The sequence below is a fragment of the Coenobita brevimanus genome, chromosome 108, assembly GCF_032717465.1.
Source record: "Coenobita brevimanus isolate Jiangsu-jjx chromosome 108, ASM3271746v2, whole genome shotgun sequence".
NCBI lineage: Eukaryota > Metazoa > Arthropoda > Malacostraca > Decapoda > Coenobitidae > Coenobita > Coenobita brevimanus.
The window spans coordinates 5,082,000-5,103,974 of NC_137061.1; the positions used below are offsets into that span (position 1 = coordinate 5,082,000).

General features: G+C 42.2%; 1 protein-coding gene across 1 annotated transcript in view; it reads right to left on the reverse strand.

The window, feature by feature from the left end:
• Positions 1-21,975, reverse strand: part of LOC145416872 (angiogenic factor with G patch and FHA domains 1-like) — a 136,380-nt gene that overhangs the window by 62,129 nt on the left and 52,276 nt on the right. Inside the window, exons 3-4 of the mRNA XM_080285739.1 lie at positions 15,876-15,993; positions 13,500-13,666 (exon numbers count right to left, since the gene is read on the reverse strand). Of these exons, the coding sequence (XP_080141865.1) occupies positions 13,500-13,666; positions 15,876-15,993 (285 nt within the window). The remainder of the gene's footprint in view (positions 1-13,499; positions 13,667-15,875; positions 15,994-21,975) is intronic.

The following is a 21,975-nucleotide window of genomic DNA, read 5'->3' on the forward strand; positions in this document are numbered from 1 at the left end:
CTTAAATATTTGGAACGACTTAGACAAAGAGGTGGTGCATGAGAAAAACATTCATGTGTGTAAAGGTAGACTTGATAAATGTGGATATGGAGACAGGACAACACGAGCATTGCTCAATTCCCGTATACTACAAATAGGTAAATACAAATAGGTAAATACATCCCTGTTTCAACCCAACTTTCAAAGAGAAAAATTCACTTAGTTCACCATCCACACGCACTGCAGCCTTCGCACCATCGTACAAACTCTTCACAGCATTCAGCAACTTCCCATCTACTCCATATATTCTTAACACTTTCCACAATCCTAGTCTATCCACCCTGTCATATGCTTTCTCCAAATCCATGAAAGCCGCATACAACTTCTTTCCCTTCTCTAGAAACTTTTCCACTAAAGATCTGAGAATGAATATCTGATCTACATGAAAATACTTTTATCACTGTAGACCTAATATTAATGGACTTTTGGTATGACTCCAAATTTATTATGGACTTTGACATGTGACCTTAAGATGAAGGCCGAGGTCATTCATACTATGCAATTCATGTTCACTCATGACCCACTACATTTCCACCAAGTTTGGTCAACATCAGCCAAATACTTTTCAATTTAGCACTTTTGGAATGAGGTGGTCATTTCGATTTTCCTCAATATCTCAAAAAGTATTTGTTGGATCTCAATATCAATACCCAGGTGCACTAGTATATGTTAACAACTGCATAGTCAGACATTTGCAAAGCAACTATTTTGGAAGTTTTTGCTGCGCAGGAGCAAAATTTTGAAAAAATAACATATATATAAGGCACTAGTGTTGGCAACAAAATTTTTTGCCAAAAGAAGCTGCAACCATATGTCACTCCTGAAAATTTCAAGTCTCTATCTCAAACGGTCTTGGAATGCCAGCCAAATCCCCCCCCCCCCAAAAAAAAAGTGTAATTTCTACAATATCAATAAGAACTCCACAAAATGTGGAGCTCTTAATAATAACAATAATAAAAACAACAATAATAATGGTGGTACAGGTAACAGACGTGTTGCCGGTTCTGGGTAAACATGGCCAGTGCACTCTGCCATGTACTTAAAAACTTACAGTATATGTATTTTTTAACGTAATTTATCATTTGCACTAAACAAGATGTGATAACTTTAATTCTTTGCGGTTGGAAGGAAGCAGCCGCCATGTTGGCGATGACGTCAGAATTCATACTGCAGACGACACTCCAATCCATCACACAATACTTTACCAGTAACAGAGATAATAGTTGTACCTACATGGCCACCGTAGATCCAAACTACCTCCTTCAGGTATGTTGTGAAGGAATACTTTTCATGGTGTAAATGGATGGTACCTGTTAGGTAAGTAAATTGTGGTGAAATCGACCAAAAGTATACACTATTCCCGAGCGGTGCTTGTACCTCATGAGGTGGAAAGTGAGAGAATGGGAGTATGGATGGGGTACTTGTGCAGGAGTAGGTGAGAATGAGAGGGCAAAGAAAGGAGTGTGTATAGTTGTAAGTAAAAGATGGAAGAAGAGCATAAGAGAATATGGATCAGTTGGGTCAAGGATTGACTGGGTAAGACTGAACGTTGGAACACAAATGTGGGCGATTGTGTGCGTGTATGTGCCAACGCAAGATCATGCAAGCAGAGTGAGAGAAGAGTTCTGGACAAATGTGGAAGTGTGCATGTAAAAGTTTGGAAGGAATGAGAGAGCGTTTGATCGGTGATATGAATGGTAAAGTAGGGAATGTGAAGGTGGATGGAATAGTTGGTGAGTGGGGTGTGCCTGCTGAGATAGATGAGAATGGCAGTGCGTTAGTGGACATTTGTGCTGGGAGGGGGTTGGTGATAGCCAATACCCTCTTCAGGCTTAAAATGATCCACAGGTATACATGGCGAGTGATGAGAAGGGTGGGTGGTGAACTGAATGAAAGGAAGGCAATGACTGATTATGTGTGTGTGGATGAAAGGATGCGAAGATGTGTAATGGATCCAAGAGCTTATAGAGGTTGGGGGAGTGGACTTTCTGACCACTACTTGGTGGCTAGAATCAAGATCCAAATAAGATGGAGAAATAGAAGAAGGGAAGGGCGGGAAGGAGTATTTGCAAGGCAAGTGGAAAGGTTACAAGAGGATGAGAAAAAGGCAGAATATAAGGGAGAAGTAGAGGAATGATTGGGCAAATATGAATTCGAGCAGATGGGGGATGTGGAAGCTGTGTGCAGGATATTCACAAAAGAAATATGTGCAGCATGTGATGTGGTGTGTGGGATGAAGAGAAGACGGAGGGGAGTGCAAGGAACTGCGTGGTGGAATGAAGAGGTGAGACAGGCTGTGGCACAAAAGAAGAAAGCATACAATGAATGGTTGAGAAACAGGGGCGTGGAAGAAGTTGAGAGGTGGAAGAGAGAGTTATATGTAGAAAGAAAGAGAGAGGTGAAAAGATTAGTAAGAGAGAATAAGAAGAGAGTGGATAAGGAATTTGGAAGCAATTTGTGTGTAAAGTGGAAGGACTGTAAGAAAATGTTCTGGAAAGAGGTGAGGAGAATAAGGCAAGGTGGAAGTGAAGTTAGCAGGGGAGTGAAAGATAAAAATGGTAGATTACTAGTGGAGGAGGGAGAAAAAGTGAGCAGATGGAGAGAACACTTAAGGAATTGTAGAACATAGGGGATGGAAGTAATGCGAGTATAAGTGGCTGGGGAATGGCTGGGAGAAGGAGGGAGGTGAGAAGACAGGAAGAAATCAGTAGGACAGAAGTTGTGGAAGCAATGAAGAAAGTTAAATTGGGGAAAGCCCCAGGAATTGATGAAGTGTGTGGTGAAATGCTGAAGCATGGGGGAGAGATGGTAGTAGAATGGATGTGGAAGATGTGCAGATTGGCTTGGGAGGAACGTAGAGTCCCGGAGGATTGGAAGTCAGGTATAATTATTCCCTCGTACAAAGGAAAAGGGGAAAAAGAAGTGTGTGCTAATCATAGGGGCATCTGTTTTCTTAGTATAACAGGAAAAGTGTATGGTAGGAAACTTACTGACAGAGTTAGAGAAAGAACAGAGAAATTAGTTGGAGAAGAACAGGGAAGCTTTAGGAAGGGAAGAGGTTGTGTAGATCAGATAATCACTCTTAGATCTTAGTGGAAAAGTTTCTAGAGAAGGGAAAGAAGTTGTGTGCGGCCTTCATGGATTTGGAGAATGCATATGGCAGGGTGGATAGACAAGGATTGTGGAAAGTATTAAGAATATATGGAGTAGATGGGAAGTTGTTGAATGCTGTGAAGAATTATGTATGAAGGTGCTAAGGCTGCAGTGCGTGTGAATAGCGAACTGAGTGAACATTTCTCGCTGAAGGTTGGGTTGAAACAGGGATGTGTCATGTCTCCATGGTTGTTCAATCTGTACATGGATGGGGTAATAAAAGAGATACAAGGTAGGGTAGTGGATGTTGGAGTGGCCCTGGTGAGAGAGGGTAGTGTTTGGAAACTCCCTGTACTGTTGTTTGCAGATGATACTGTGTTGTTGAGTGAAGACGGAGGGGAGCTGCAAGGCTTGGTGGATGAGTTTGGGAGAATGTGTAAGAAACGGAATCCAAAGGTGAATGTAGGGAAGAGTAAAGTGATGGTCTTTGAGAGAGGCGAAGTCAGTGGACGTACAGCGAGGTTGGATGGTGAGGAATTGGAAAATGTGAGTACATTTAAGTACCTAGGTAGCGTGATGAGTAAGGATGGAGGTTTGGAGGGTGAAGTGCTTGAAAGGGTACAGCAGGGAAGAAAGGTTGCGGGTTCCTTGAAAGCAGTGATAAGAAATAGGGAAGTGAGCATGGAAGTGAAAAAGTTACTACATGACAGTATTGTGATACCAACTCTAAAAAAATGGAAGTGAAGCTTGGACATTGTTGGAAGGACACAAGTCAAGAGTGAGAGCAGTGGAAATGAGTTATTTAAGAGGAGCCTGTGGAGTCACATGGAGAGACAGGCTGACAAATGAGGATATAAAGGAGCGTTGTGGTGTGGATGTAATAAGAAGCGTTAGGAGGAACACACTGAGGTGGTCTGGCCATGTGGAGAGGATGGACGGTGAAAGACTGACGAAGAGAGTGTATGTGAGTGAGGTGGAGGGGGGGAGAGGGAGGGGGAGGCTGAGGATGAGATGGAGGGATGGGGTGGAGAGGTATATGAGAAAGGGGGGTGTGAGTTGGGAGTAGGGCAGTGGAATGGCGAGGGACAGGGTGACGTGGAGGCGATTTGTTTGTGGCCACCCCGAACGGGATTGAGGCATCTGGCAATAGATAGACAGATTGATATCAGTTGTATGAATTTATAATGGTATTATGCTCATGAATATTTAATAAATGACATCTTCATTATTAGTTTCCTGAAAAGAACAGTTTCAGTGACTCTGAACTTGACTGTAAAGTACCTTCAGGGGAGTGTGACGAAATACCAAATTGGAGGTCATTTAACGAATCAACACCAAATTGGCACTTTTTAACTGTAAGTGTTATAGATTTTATCACCAAAGAGGTTCATACTCATCTAATTATCCGAAAGCCGGTCAAATTTTTGTACAGTAATCCCTCCACTATCCGATATAATCGAGCCAAAGGCATGTCCGGAAAGTGGTCCCGTCCGGAAAGTGGGCCCCTGGGTCCTGGACTGGTACTTAAGGACCCTAACCCAGCCTAACTTTGAAAGCCACCTAAATAACTCCCTACCAGACATGCATAGCACCTATTTAAACATATTTAAGACCATATTCACACCAATAATGGACATAAAGCATGAAATAAATGAAAAGGAACCAAAGAACGAAGAAATACAACCCCATCCATGTATATATTAAACAGCCATGGAGACATCACACAACCCTGTTTCAGTCCCACATTGAGATCAAAGAACTCACTCAGCTCACCATCCACTCACACTGCAGCCCTAGCTCCCTCGTACATACTCTTCACAGCACTCAACAATTTCCCCTCCACTCCATATATTCTTAATACCTTCCACATACCTTGCCTATCTATTCTGTCATAGGTTTTCTCCAAGTCCATGAAGGCAGCATACACTTTCCTTCCCTTCTCTAGATACTTCTCCACTAAACATCTTAGAACAAATATCTGATCTACACACCCTTTTCCCTTCCTAAATCCCCCTTGTTCTTCTCCAACTAGCTCCTCTGTCATATGCCTAACCCTATCAATGAGTATTCTACCATATATTTTACCAGTCACACTAAGAAGGCAAATACCCCTATGGTTACCACATACTTCTCTCTCCCCTTTTTCTTTGTATAAAGGAACAATTATACCTGATTTCCAGTCCTCTGGAACCCTTCCCTCTTCCCAAGCCAATCTACACAACTTCAATATCCACTCCACAACAATCTCATCCCCATACCTAAGCATTTCACCACACACTCCATCAATTCCTGGGGCCTTTCCCAACTTAATCTTCTTCATCGCTTGCACTACTTCCACCCTACTGATCTCTTCCTCCCTCCTCTCATCTCTTCTTCTCCCAGCCATTCCCCAACCACTTATACTCACACTGCTCTCACTCTCTACATTCAACAAATCCTCAAAGTGCTCCTTCCATCTCCTCAATTTCTCTCTCTTCTCCACCAACAATCTATTATTGCTATCTTTCACTCCCCTACTATTTCCCCTTTCACACTGCCTTACTTTCTTTACCTCCTTCCAGTTAAAGTCACCCACCAAAATTATATTGTTGGTTTTCTCAATTATTTTTTGTAAATAACTAGCCATATCTGACAACATCTGGTATTCCTCACTGTTCCATGCTCTTGTCTTAGGGGGAACATACACTACCACCATATCTCTCGACATTCTCTCCAGTTTCTAATTTCATATATATCACTTCATCCCTGCCTTCTCCCATTTCCACAGTATCATTTATGTTGTGCTTCACTGCTATCATCACTCCTCCTCCCATTATTTCTTTTCTGTCTCTTCTCCACAGTTTGTATTTACCATCTCCCAAATGAACATCAATATCTTCTCTTAATTTGGTCTCTACAAAGCACATGATATCAGGTTCATGTTTTCTCAAGTAATCGTTGATTTCAAGCTTTGCCGATATTAAACCATCGACATAAGTGTATATCACTTTCAAATTATTTTTGATGTTTTTTATACCCTCTTCTCTCCTTCTCTCCATCGGTACCACTTCCTCAATTTCTGATCTTTCATAGCTATCTCCCTTAGTCTCCCTCGCTTCTATTTCCTTACATACCACCTCCTTACTTTCATATCCATCACTCTCCAAAAAAAAGTATTACATTCTTCCTCTGTCCTCTTATAATTTTTTTCTTTTACTTGTTCTTTCAATTATTTTAAAACTTCCCTTTCTTCTTCATTCAAATCTTTTCTTATTATAATATTTTCCATCCCTGCCTCTTTGCTTAATTTCCAGGTCACTTTAAGAATATCATTTACTACACTTTCTGATGTAAACTTGACTCTCATTGGTCTTGTTTCCCCTTTCTTATAAGGCCCTATCCTCCTTACTTTCTCAATTTCTTTTACCCACTTGTCTCCTTCGGGGTCAATCTTGCCTAATATTCCTCTCACAAGGTTCGTGTCTCTCTCGAGTCTCACAGATCTAACATTTTCTTCCTCTTCCCTGTTTCCAAATATTACCACGCATCTGTTCCTTTCTACAGTTTCTCTCATTATTTTCTCTTTTTTCTTCAGTATTTTCACTACATTTTCTTCCATTTATTTTTTTGTTCATTTCCCTTTCTTCCTGGATGATTTCTCTTAAGCTGACCGCTTTTTTCTGTTCTTCTACGTGTGCCCACTTTGCCTTATGCACTTCTAATACACTACTCACCTTCTCCGTTTTATTAGTACTCTCTTCTAGTTTTCTCCTCAATTTGATATTTTCATGCTTCAAATTTCTGATCTCCTCATTCGCCGTGTCATTGGACTGGATCAGACTCTGTATAGTAATCTCCGTATTCTCAGACATGTCCTTTAACACTAGATTCTCCACTTTCTTTTGAAGTTCCCTAATCCTCATAATTAATGTTTTAACCAGATCCATGACATCAGTCTATCTATCTATCTATTGCCAGACGCCTCAATCCCGTTTGGGGTGGCCACAAACAAATCGCCTCCAAGTCGCCCTGTCCCCCGCCATTTCACTGCCCTGCTCCCAACTCACACCCCCCTTTCTCATATACCTCTCCACCCCATCTCTCCATCTCATCCTCGGCCTCCCCCTCTCTCTTCCCCCCTCCACCTCACTCACATACACTCTCTTCGTCAGTCTTTCACCCTCCATCCTCTCCACATGGCCAAACCACCTCAGTGTGTTCCTCATAACGCTTCCTATCACAGCCACATCAACACCACAACGCTCCTTTATATTCTCATTCGTCAGCCTGTCTCTCCATGTGACTCCACAGGCTCCTCTTAAATAACTCATTTCCACTGCTCTCACTCTTGACTTGTGTCCTTCCAACAACGTCCAAGCTTCACTTCCATACGTTAAAGTTGGTATCACAATACTGTCATGTAGTAACTTTTTCACTTCCATGCTCACTTCCCTGTTTCTTATCACTGCTTTCAAAGAACCAGCAACCTTTCTTCCCTGCTGTACCCTTTCAAGCACTTCACCCTCCAAACCTCCATCCTTACTCATCACACTACCCAAGTACTTAAACGTACTCACATTTTCCAATTCCTCACCATCCAACCTCGCTGTACATTCACTGACTTCACCTCTCTCAAAGACCATCACTTTACTCTTCCCTACATTCACCTTTAGATTCCGTTTCTTACACACTCTCCCAAACTCATCCACCAAGCCTTGCAGCTCCCCTTCGTCTTCACTCAACAACACAGTATCATCTGCAAACAACAGTACAGGGAGTTTCCAAACACTATCCTCTCTCACCAGGGCCACTCCAACATCCACTACCCTACCTTGTTCCTCTTTTATTACCCCATCCATGTACAGATTGAACAACCATGGAGACATGACACATCCCTGTTTCAACCCAACTTTCAAAGAGAAAAATTCACTTAGTTCACCATCCACACACACTGCAGCCTTCGCACCATCGTACATACTCTTCACAGCATTCAAAAACTTCCCATCTACTCTATATATTCTTAACACTTTCCATAATCCTTGTCTATCCACCCTGTCATATGCTTTCTCCAAATCCATGAACGCCGCATACAACTTCTTTCCCTTCTCTAGAAACTTTTCCACTAAAGATCTAAGAATGAATATCTGATCTACACAACCTCTTCCCTTCCTAAAGCCTCCCTGTTCTTCTCCAACTAATTTCTCTGTTCTTTCTCTAACTCCGACATTAGTATTTCTATCAAATCCTGGAAATTCGATTCTCTCAGTGTTTACATTTTCGGCAATGTTTGATGTCGGTTACAGTACCAAAAACAGCTGTTACCGAAAAATACTTAAAACATTCAAGTATATTCTTGCCAATAAATCTTTACATTTTTGGTAATCTATATTAACTTACAATATTTTAAGCTTAAAACAATACCATAGGAGACAGGACAAACGTAATTCCTGAAAACTACTTAAGGTTTGCAGCGGTGGTTGAGAGCAGTTGAACACGTCCGTTCACTCTGGCTGACAGTGTGTGTGTGTGTGTGTGTGTGTGTGTGTGTGTGTGTAGGTTGGTGTGAGTGCAAAATGAGTGACGGGATTAAACAGTATCAGTGCTGCTTGACCAAAAATGTTTTCTTTTGGTGGGCTGAGCAAGTCCACATGTGATGACAGAGATTAATGCACTCATATTGCAATTTAATGCATTTCTGCTCATGTTTTAGTTGTTACATTGGGCAGCAACATCAGCACCAGCAGCATGAGAGTACCCCCCAGTTTGTCTGGATGAGAAGACCCATCAACTGCCGGCCAGCAACTGCCCCTGCAGGCAACTGAATCGATGTTCCCTTGCGGCAGACAATGCCTCACCACAGCAACACGTGAAAAAGAGTGCGGAGGTTTGGTTTCTAGATGGATGCCTCATTTGCAATCCATGCAGTTAACAGGAACATCACAGTAGGCTCCACATCACCCTATTATTTGGTTATATGGTTACCACCCAACACTGTAAATGGTTTCCTGAGTTATATGAAATTGGGTAGTGATAACAGAAAAGATTTTGTGTGCTGAATCAGGGTTATCTCAACTTGAATGTGTAAAATCAGCCAATACATGTTCCATATTTATCTTCTGTCACAAGCCTTAAGCCTAGAGAAAGTAACCAAAAACAAATTGCCTTTATGTCACCTTATCCTCTGCAATCAGACTGCCCCCTTCTCCAACTCACATCATTTTCATTTATATATTTCTCAATCCCATCTATCATCTCATATGCAGTCTCCCTCTCCCCCACACATCTCAGTCACATACACTCTCTCATGGTTCATCCACCTTAGCTCAGTGGAGTGTTTATTTTGCTACTGATATCTAGATAATTTATTTTGCTGCTGATTTCTCAAAGCTCAGTAACAGAATATGAGCACAATGGCTATACTTCCTTTTCTTAACCCCCAAAACTCAGGCATCTATCATACTTTGCACTCCCTGTATGCAGGCATTTTCTCCAAAACTGCTTGTATTTAAACCATCACATCTCAGTAATTACACCACCTACAACATTCAATGAAAGATCAGAATATAGTAACCTCTCAATTACTCGATGCAATTCAGCCCCCCCCCCCCAGATATTGCAAAAATGCAGGATATTGCATCGGTATCCCCAATTGGCTATCCATTCAACACAGAGCTGGATAATATGTCACCACCCAAAGCTATCTGTCTCAACTCTCTATCTTAAAAACTTTCCCACAATATTAACCAAGAGTAAATGATTAAAATCATGCATAAAATACAATAAAGTATTGATACAGTACATATGGTATTGTACACTAATACAGTACACCCATCCATCCATTCATCCATCAAAGAGGTGTATGGTATGTAGGAGTACTACTGGGCCATGGGAGCAGGCTGTGACGCCTATGATCACAGTCGGACACACACACACACACACACACACACACACACACACACACACACACACACACACAATCCTATGTTGCCCCATGAGGAGTGAAGGCACCCAGGGCTAGGCAAGTTGGTCCTGACATTTAAAAGGATAGTGACCAGCATCACCCACCCTTGAGTGGCATTAGGTAAGCAATAAACCCCAACAATCGTTTGGATATAAACCTACACGGACTCAATCTAACTGAAGCGCCTTAATTACCCACTAAACCACCAGCCACCATAATTTGGTTATATGGTTATCGCCTAGCATAGTAAATGGTTTCCTGGTGTACCGGAAACCATTTGGCTTGTCACTCAGTGTACAGTCACCCATAAGCAGAAGGAAGGGGAAAGAACGAAGGAAATAAAGACAGATAAGGGAGCGGAAAATCACCCATAGGCAGAAGGAAGTGGAAAGAATGAAAGAAAGAACGACAGAAGAAGAAGGAAGGATGAGAGGAAAGGGTGGACACCCAAAGCAGCACTACATCGAATGAGTGGATGGTAAGCGTCCCCATCTACCACCACTACAGTACATGATATATAATCATATTCATACTGTACTCACCTAGTGTTGGCACAGATGGAGGGTAGAGTAGTACACTATGCAGTACAGTGCACTAAATCCCATGTAGTCTAGTGGCAAATGGCTCCCACAAAGATTACTCCAGATTTACCACCTCAGCACTACAGCAATGAGTGAGGCATGGGGGGCCACAGGCTAAGTCACAGCACTGGGGAATAACCACCATGTGGGTCACAAAAGCACAATGAACAGATATGTCCTCATTACACAACATCCATGGGAGAGAATGAGAGGGCAATGGTAGGCTTGGCATATCGGATGGGCTCCTCCTGCAACGTACTGTGATTGGCTGCTGTGTTGCAGGGTGTGCCCACATGCCAACTGGGTCCCATGTCTGAGCCAGATGATACACGTCACCACCAAAAAATGCATATTACTGCCGACTACTTCCCGTTTCTGAGTTAGATACTGTCTAATGTCGCCAGATATTGTTTTAATAGAGCCAAGCAAAGAGCGCCGGATATTGTGATAGGCTAGATATTGTGACGACAGATAACTGGGAGATAACTGTACTCAACAATGCTTTGTCTCTCCACTGCAAGTATCCCCAGGTCTCTAGGTGAAAGAGTTGTGGAACAAGGAGGTGAGGAGGATAGGTAACTTTTGAGGTTGAAGTGAGGCAGCATCCACATGAATACAGTAGCTGTTGGCTTGGGTGGGAGGCCGCGCAGGTTGTGGCAGCCCGGGTCAGTTGAGGCTGCCCCGCTCTCACTTCCCTTTGTCCCACTAGACCTTCCCACACCTCTCCACCTGCCCTTGCCACTGCTGGATGAATTTATCATCACATCCTTTATGTGCAGCTTCCTCATTTTATTTGCCCAATCCATACAGCTGTTCTAGGGAGACACTCCACCAGAAGGTGTGTGGGGAGACTAAGGTTTATACACTGATACACAGTACTTGCTGCAAAAGATCTCTTTCACGTTCACTCAGGCACATTTTTTATACCAGTGCCATGAAAGGTTATTTTCACCTTTCATCTCACCCGTACTCATTTGTTATACTCAAAGTTTTCCTTATCTTCCAGCACCTTACGTATAACAGACACTCATTTGGTTAAGTCCTTACTTCACTACAAGAAGTTCACTAAATTATTTTTTGTCACTACACTTATTTTTTGATATACTGCAAAGTCACTTTCATTTTCACTCAAGCTCATTTCTTACATCAGAGTTTATACACCAAAATACAAAATCACTGTATAGCATTTGCCCTGAAAGATCACTTTTACTCTCACCCCAACACCTGTTTTCTATACAGGATCATGCAAAAGCAATATACAGGTTTAGTTTTGGTCATAATACTGTACAGTGCTTATTTTCAATACCGTAGTTTTCCTTATCTTACGTATACTGCACTTTTGTTTTACAATCTTACTTCACTAAATGAATGTCAGATCTTACTTTTTTCTAACCCACTTACTTATTTCTATTTTCATGTACAAATTTACACATATACAATACACTTTCCCACACACCTTCAAAGTATAAAGCTGTGGTGATGTGGATGGTGATGAGACAGTGGTGACACATGAGCAACGCAAAGGCGCCCCAGAGGAGGTTCAGGGGCCGTTACTCAGTGTTTATGTAAAACATGACTTCTGATCGTCAGACCCTTGCCCTAAGAGTCCGACATCTCAGAGGACCCTCCCAAGGCTTTAGAAGGATAGAGGAAGTCCTTGGACTCTGAAGGGTCATCAAGATCACTCTCAGGTGGCTGCACGGAGCTATGAGAGGAGGCACATGAGGGAAGCCAAGGTACTGTACATCACCCCACGTGGTAAATTCTGTCCTCAGGCTTTGTCTCCCCACTCGAAAATGACAACACCGTTACTTCTAGTTCCTTCCCAACTGCACTTTCACACAACCCCTTCATTGCATGAGTGGGAGACTTGGCAAGGATGGAGGTGGCAGGGGTCGGAATGCCAGTGACGGTGGCAAGCGAATCAGACAAAGTGGAATCGAAACTCATCATTACTACCCCTCGCATTTCCCAGCGAAAACTGGAATCACCATTCACCTACCTCCTATATGCCTATTATGCACTGGGCACCACATAAAATGGGAATGACTTCGAATATTGACAGGAAACACAAAATGGTTGTCCATCAACTGAGGCACCCTGAACACTTGTCTTTGGACGACACTGTCCGTCACTCGTGCTTTAGAGGTTAACACTTCTTTGTGATTAGGAAAGTCCTATAATTAAACACCTGTTACATATAAAAATTCAAAATGAAGGAATGGCAAATAAAGGCCAAGTTAAACTGAAAAGAATACAGAACAGGAAGGTCCCGATGATACGAGCAGTTATGTTCCATTTGGCATAGTCGTATAATGAATTCTCGCATAACAAAACACGTAACTAATGGTAATATATTGGTTGGGTTCAAGGACCCCATCAAAAGTAAGTTTTCAAGCTAAAATATATGGTACCAAATGCAACAAACATATCTATATTACCGAACTGTAGAGAAAGCAACCTGAAAGAGCAAATAATATGCAAATAACATGACTGCACATTAATTAAACATATAAAACATGCATAACACTCACCTATAGGTGGTAACGTTGTGCTGGAGGCAGGAAGCTGGCTGTCGCCAGTTGAGCAGTCCCACTATTTCTCTCCGAGGTTTGAGAGAAAACGGCGGTGACTGCATTTGCTGGGATGACTGAGTTAGAATTCTCCGACCTCGCCCCAGATTGAATGTCGTATCATTGGCTTTTCAAGATCATATGTTGAAAATAGTCCCTAACTTACTCGGGTCGTATCATCAGTTTCTCGTATATCGAATGGTCGTATAACAGGACCTACCTGTATAGTTAATCTCTCATTCTGAACATTCTGAATACAAACACTTATTGTACCGTGCTGATGTTTTCATCTGAAAGCTGGACAAGGTTTTCTGTGTCACGTCCTATGGTGCCTCCAGCCACGGTCATCAGGTGAAGGCTGCCCACTCGGACCTCATCACTTTCACTCTTCACCACCATCAACCGAAGAGATGGTGGCACATCAACGTTAGGGTTTGGTGCTGTGGAAACAAATCATTATCACCATTATCATCATCATCTTAATCATCATGTCATCAATTAACACCCTCACCATCATTTCATCACTTATCATCATCATCATCACTCTCATCATTATCTCCATAATCAGCATCTTTATCATCACCATCATGGCCTCATCATCATCACTACCATCATCCTAGCCCTTGTTTCTACTTATACACAAGTAGGTAAGTGAGGAAGGATCCAGAAACAAGGAAAGAAAAGGTGTGGAAGTGGTATACATCACCACCACCGTGACCATCATCATCCTAACCCTTACTCCCACTTATTGATAGTATGAGGCTGAGATTGTTGTAGTTGTTGTGTAACCCTAGTCTGTCTGGCCAAGCAGACCCATCAACTGCATGCAAGCAACTGCACCTGCAGGGCTGCCCCATGCAGTGAACTGATGTTCCTTTGCAGCAGACTGCATCTCACCACAGGGGAGCATGGAAAAATGCGTGAAGGATTGGTCCCTGGATGGACACCGCAATCGTGTCTCCTTATCCAGTTAACAGAGGAACCATAGCAGGCTCCACATCATCCTGTTATTTGGTTATATGGTCACCACTCAATGTTGCAAATTATTTCCTGGGTTACAGCAAACTAATCAGCTGGTCACTCAGTGTCAAGCTACAAGAGGTGGAAAGAAGAATACCAGTAATAAAATGTGACAAGATGGATGGGAAAAATAGGAAGAGAGGAGGACAGACACAGAAAAAGAATGTTATAAGTTAATGAAGAAGTAGGCAGCACTACATCAAGTATGTGGATGATGGTCACTGACACCTAGTACCACAAGGTACGACAAAATACTGTACAAATATAACAAAATTAGGGAAGTGGGAGAAATATAAACAGTCCGTACACTGAAATAAGACACACAATAATTTACACTAGAAGTTCCTCACATGCCTAAATATCTGCAAAAATTCTTTTTTCAACACTGTATTTTTATTGGATGCAAAAAGTTAGTTTTCCTGCTGCAGTATATGCCAAAAAGTACCTTAAAAGTTCTGGTGCTTCTCAGGTACTTAATTAAGGAAAAAAACCTAGTACAGTACTATCTCATGACTGGTTATTATGGCACCTCAGCAAGGAAGTCATGCCTACACTCTCCTATCACAGCACACAGGGATTTATCTCTACACTACTGTAGGTTCATGAGGGAGGTGCTATAACTCATAAATTCAACCCCCAGCAACTGTGAGTTCCAGACCCCACGATCTGTGCACATCTGCACTTAAGAATAGTCTGCACAGGGACTTTAGGAAGTTCAGAATCATTGTTCAAGCAGTGGAGAAAAAACAATCCTCTCTTGAGTGTTGATTATTTGAACACAAACCCCTCACTCTCACTACCTTTCTGAGCAACAGTGAACGCGAAGGTTGCAAATTTCTTTCTAAGGATTTCTTCCTGACTTCCTAATATACAAAAAATGAATTTCTGGCAGGACAAAAACCTTTATTACTGTCCTGCACTACTCACATATTGAACTGGTTAAAATATTAGATTTACTTAATAAAATAGTAACAAAAACTCACATAATATGCCTGAAGCACACACACACAAAATATAAATAACAGAAATAAAATTGTCCAAAGGCTTGTAAATCTGTCATTCACGTACAACAACGAGGCCTGCTGAATCATGCATATATTCATTCATTCATTCACCATCCAATCCTACACTGCCCCATGAGAAACACAGGAGCCCGGGAACAGGCAAGTTGGTGCTAACATTTAAGATGAGAGTGACCAGCCTCACCCATCTCTGAGTGGCATTACGTGAGCAAAAAACCCCAACCATCCCTTGGATATAAACCTTCACTGGCTCAATCCGATTGGAGTGCCTTAATTACCCACTAAACCACCAGGCACCAAAATTTGGTTATATGTATACCACTCAGCATAGTAAATGGTTTCCAGGTGTACAGGAAACCATTTGGCTTATCACTCACAGTAGAGTCACCCACAGGCAGAAGGAAGAGGAAAGAATGAAGGAAAGAAAGACAGAAGAGGGAGTGTAAAGCCACCCACAGGCAGAGGGATGAGGAAAGAATGAAGGAAATAAGGATAGAAGAGGATGGAAGGAAAGCAGGATGGAGGAGAGGAAAGGGCAGACACCCGAAAGCAGCACTACATCAAGTGAGTGGATAAAATGAAATATGAGACAAAGACATGGACTTACCTGAAGCCATCAGAGATGGAGGCAGACCAATTTTACACTCATTGCATGTCTGATCTTCCATGTGGATGTGACATCTCACTTGCACCCAACCAAATTCTATCAGCCACCCATGTTTCACCTAAAAAAAAAATAATGAATTGTATGTAAAAAAAAGGTTACTTATTGAATGCTTTATAATGTGATGACATACTTCCTGTAACCATGAGGATTAATAGAATCTATAGCTTATCTGTCCTCTCCAATTCAGTTTCTACGAAGCTGAATCAAAGCACCTAAAGATAACAAGAATACATTCGAAATTACATTATTGTAGTGAAGGGGTTAAAAGACAGTCAGACGTGTGGCAAGGAACTATACAAAAAAAAAAAAATGGTAATCAATACTGGTAATATAATATTTTTTTTTTTTTGCAACTGTAGATGAGTGACTACCATCAACCCTGGGAAGCACTGCCACAGGAGTGAAGTGTGGTTACCAACACAGTAGTCTGCCACACAATCATCACTCTTACACAGGAAACATTCAGCTGCAAGTACAATCACTCTATGACCTTTCTCCTGAGAGACTGTTCGTAAGTCCAAGTCCAAGCTGAAACTCTCTCAGTTACAAAACTTACTAGAAATCTCAAATTTCTTTTTCCCAACAGTTGCTGGAAACTGTTGGGAAGCAATTAGCTACTTTTGGCACTTCATTTAGCTTCCAGTCCATAGAAAACATCAACTGTACCATGGTCAACCAAAATTGAGGGATTCCTTAAGAGGAAGCATGGAATCATTTTTAGATTAGATTTTACACTCCTCTCACACAGGCAGATAGCATCATTGATAACTTCCCACCCTGGGCCCTGATTCACCAACAGTACTATCCCAACAGCTTATTAGTACAGTAATCTTCCCAACATCTAATGGGGAAGGCAACAGGTGTGTCTCGGTTGACTGACGAAATGTTGAAGGCCTCAGGATATATAGGGGTGAGGTTAGTCACTGACCTGATAAATAGAATTATTTATGAGTGTGTTGTCCCAGATGATTGGCTGAAGAGTGTAATTGTACATGTGTATAAAAGGAAGGGTGATGCCCTGGAAAGAGGAAATTATAGAAGTAAAAAGCTTTTTAGATCAGATAATGAAGGTAATGGAGAGAGTTTTAGAAGGTATGATTAGAGAAAGAGTGAATATTGATGAGATGCAGTTTGGGTTTATGCCAGGTAGGGGGACCACTGATGCCATATTCATTGTTCGACAGCTTCAGGAAAAATATATTGGCAGGAGAAGGGATCTGTATTTTGTTTTTGTTGATTTGGAAAAGGCATTTGACAGAGTCTCTAGAGAGGTGGTGAAGTGGGCTTAAAAAAGCTTGGCTTGGAGGAGTGGCTGGTTAGGGTGGTTATGGCTATGTATGTGGATGCTTGCACCCAGGTAAGACCGAATGGAGATTTGAGTGATGAGTTTTCCGTGAATGTTGGTGTGCATCAGGGGTCAGTTTTGAGTCCCATATTGTTTATCATGGTACTTGAAGCCCTCTCACGTGACTTTAGAAACGGACTCCCGTGGGAGTTGTTGTATGCTGATGATTTGGTGTTGATTGCAGAGAACAAAAGGGAGGCGAAGGAAAGGTTTAGGAAGTGGAGATATGGTATGGGGCACAAGGGCTTAAGGGTAAATGAAGATAAAACAAAAGTGATGATATCTAGGGTTGGTGGCGGTACTGTCAAAGATGAGGGAGAATGGCCATGTGCAGTTTGCCACAAGGGAGTGGGAAGTAATTCTATCTTGTGTGGTGTCTGTGATAAATGGGTGCACAAGAGATGTAGTGGTATCAGAGGGAGACTGCGAGATAATGCTGATTACATGTGTACGGCGTGTCGGGGAGAGCAGGTGGAGATTGTCAGGCATGAAAGCATTGAACTTGCTGCTGAATCTCTTGAGTGTGTGGAAGAGTTTTGTTATTTGGGAGACATGTTGTGTGCTGGAGGTGGGGCTGGAGCTAGCTCTGTGGCTAGGGTGAGAAGTGGTTGGAAGAAGTTCAGGGAACTCTTGCCTCTTCTGACATTGAGAGGGCTCTCCCTACATGCTAAGGGGTCTTTCTATGCAGCATGTGTTAGGAGTGTAATGCTGTATGGTAGTGAGACCTGGGCAGTAAAGGAGGAGGATATTCGCCAGCTCAGACGTACAGAAATGACAATGATTAGGTGGATATGTAGTAGGTCCCTGTGTGCAAGGTCCGGGGGGGCTGGGTTTACGATGGAAGAGTTGAGAGGTGGGATGGGACTGGAGTGTATTGGTGTTGTGATGAGGAGAGGTAGATTGAGATGGTTTGGACATGTGGAGAGCATGGGGGATGATAATTGGGTGAGGAAGGTGAGAAGTGTTAATATTGGGGGTGGGGTTATGAGGGGTACACCGAGAAAGACATGGGACGAGTTAATGAAGCCCCAAGCATATTCAAGGATCTTGCAGGATTGAGCTGGATATTATTAAACCTTAGAGGGTACTCCTGTGGAAGATTGTGTCGGGTTACTAGGTGTAAGAACTGAGTTTTTGATGGATTACAAACAACAAGATTATTTTTACCCCAGTCAGAGGTACGAACCAAGTCGAACATTAGGTATGCCATAGCCTCATCCCTTGTTTGTTGAAGTAACTGCTGAGATGGACGTTGCGGGAACTGAATGGAAAGGTGAAGGGTGGAATCATCAACGTACGAGTGGATAGGATTAGATGTACAGCTTTGAAGGTCATTGATGAATAAAAGGAAGAGAGTTGGTGATAGGACAGAGCCCTGACGAACACTACTGTTGATAGATTTAGGAGAAGAACGATGGCCATCTACAACAGCAGCTATAGAACGACCAAAAAGGAAGCTAAAGATGAAGGCACAGATAGGAGGATAGAAACCGTAAGAGGGCAGATTGGAAATTAAAGATTTATGCCAGACTCGATCGAAAGCCTTTGAGATGTCAAGTGCAATGGCAAAGCTTTCGCCAAAGTCATGAAAGGAGGATGACCAGGAGTCTGAAAGGTAGGTGAGAAGATCGCCAGGGGAGAGTCCCTGACGGAACCCATACTGACAATCAGAAAGAAGGTTGTGATAAGAAAGATGCTTTAAAATTTTTCTATTAAGAATTGACTCAAAAACTTTTGCAACACAGGATGTTAAAGCAATTGCACGATAGTTAAAGGGTTGGGAACAGTCATCCTTCTTTGGGACTGGCTGAATGAGAGCAAACTTCCAGCAAGAAGGAAAGGTACAAGTTGACAGACAGACAGGCAAAAGAGTTTACCTAGGAAGGGTGTAAGCACTGAAGCACAGTTCTTGAGGACAACAGGAGGGACTCCATCAGGCCCATATGCCTTGTTAGGATTGATGCCAGTGATGGCAGAAAATACATCAGCTGAAGACATTTTAATGTCAGCCATGACGAAGTTTGAGCGGGGAAGTGATGGAGGAACAGCACCGGAATCGTCTAAGGTGGAATTGGAGGAGAAAGTCTGAGCGAAGAGATCTGCTTTATCAGTAGAAGAAATAGCTACAGAGCCATCAGAATAGAAAAGAGGAGGGAAGGATGATGAGGTTAAGTTGTTAGAAAGGTTTTTGGCAAGGTGCCAGAAGGAGCGGAAAGAATTTGAGTTGGAGAGTTGAGAGCACTCAGTAAGGATGATATTATTTTTAGCACTGCAAAGAACAGACTTAGCATGATTCCGGGAGCAAACATATACAAGATGCGAATAAGAGGTGGGTTGGCTCCGGTACCTTTTATAGGCCCTCTCCTTGTTGCGGACAGCATTAAAATAAACGCAATTAAACCAAGGCTTTCTTGCATTAGTCAAAGGATATGAGAAAGGAATGTATGCTTCCATTTTACTTCAACGCCTCGTTTTTCTCGCGAATTTCCCCAAAATTCGATGCTCCCAGCCGGAAGCCGACGACGCATACCGATGCTCATTTGTTAGCGGCTACCTTGCTACCACCCTGTCCACCATAATCGACATGGCAACCACCTTTGATGCATACACCAGGACTATGCCTGAGGCCACCAACATCCTATTGACCTTGAGTGATCTGAAGTCTCAAGTGATGGCCATCTACAACTGAAATATAAAGGAGCAGAGACATGCCTGGATCACACGATATTTTTATGAGAGACAGAATGTGGCTGCTATTCTGCAAGACTTGAACATGCCAGCAGGGGTGGATGAAGAAGAAGTAGACAGAGAGGAAGTGGAGGTGCTGGAGCCTGAGTTCAACTTCGAGGGCTTCGGCATTGGTGATGGGGCTTCCCCAGAGAGGCCCATGTCACCTAGTAACTAGCCCATCTACTCTCAACACACCTTCACCTGCCACTCAACCCAGTCTTCACTTTATTTCTGGTAAGGATTTTTGGTGTTGCAGCTCTTCATAACAGCTTTAAAGTCTTTTCAGGTACATGTTTATTGTGTTATGCTGTTTTAGCACTAGTAAACACTCTTCATTTTATTTTGGGTAGGGCCTGTTTGGTATTATAGTACTTTCCCATAGGATAGGTACATGTCCCACCGGAACGCTCCTCTGTTTTTCCCACTGATTCTTAACTTAACAATTCGACGTTTTGCATTTTGTGCGGCTTTGGCGGAACATCCACGCCGCGAAAAATGAGGATTTACTGTATGTATATATATATATATACAGTAAGCTTACCCAGAACGTGTGGGTTTTGTTCCAACTGTGGCACGTTCGGCACGAATCCGCGTAAGTTTAATTACTCCTCACTGTGCTCCCTAGACCCCCTCAATGTGGTGTTTTGCTGTTACCTGCCACTGGTAATCAACATGAAGCATTTAAAGTGGTTAGAAGGTTTATTTAATGTTATAACTTACAAATACACTACTGCACAGCAAGACTTACAAATACAGTACTGCACAGCAAAACTTCAACATACAAATACATAAACACAAGGCAACATTCTGACGCCGATTGGTTTTGGGACAATTCGCAGTCAAGTCAATTGGCCATCACAATAATAAGACAATTTGCCATCATTAATGAAGACAACTATGGATGACGCTAGAATATTTAAAATAATAATAAGTACTGATTAATTAATAATAAGTATATTCATAGAAAGACAGGGAATCGTCCAGGGTGCAAAATGTCTTGACAGGGAATCGGCCATGTTTTGACGGGAAATTGTCTGACGGCAAATTGACTTGACAGCGAATTGTCTTGGAACCTATTCCAACGCCTATCAGGTAAACTGGTTGTGAGACTTTATTTCTTACTTTAACATTATTTAATAGTACTTTAACTTGCACATAAACTTACCAAAACAGTAATGTAAATACTGTATTTAACTTACAAATACAGTACCGTGGGAAAGCAGTAAAGCGAATCACGTGATCAAAACAAACCATGCATGCTCCGTTGATGTTCAATGGTTTGGCCTTTCAAAGGCCTCTCTTGCGTAAATTTATTGTTTTCGTAATTGTTCTTTAATCTTACGCTGTCTTATACGTATCCCAGCACTTACCGTGTATAATTGCGAGCACATTTGGCGAGAACGTGTTCAGGGCGAGCTTACTGTATATATGTATATATATATATATACAGCATATATATATATATATATATATATATATATATATATATATACAGTAGGCTCACACAGTGCGCGAGAGATTGGGCAGTCCACGACCTCACGTATTGGGAATACATAATCTTCTGGGAAAAATTACATATGGGCGGTACCCCCTAATACGTGGACATTTTTTGGCCCTTAGAGACTTAAAAAAGGTCAAATTTTTCAGACACTGTACTACAGATATAACTGCAGTAACAAAAATATAGGCAGTCACCTTAACAACAGTAGACAACAGGCCTGATGGACTTAAACAACAGGGGTTCTGAGGTGCAGCAATGCACTTACAGTGCCCCCGCCACCACCCCGGCCACACCAGGCTTGTTTAACGGTAGCCAATGTTGTATTATTCCAGGCTTTGACGAAGAAATTTACAGCCTGTTGAATGTTACATTTCTTCCAGAATGCAGCAACAGTCATTATGGTGGGGGTTGCAAGTATGCCAGGTGAAGCAGGTGAGTCAGGTGGGGCTGTGAAGGTGGAGAGG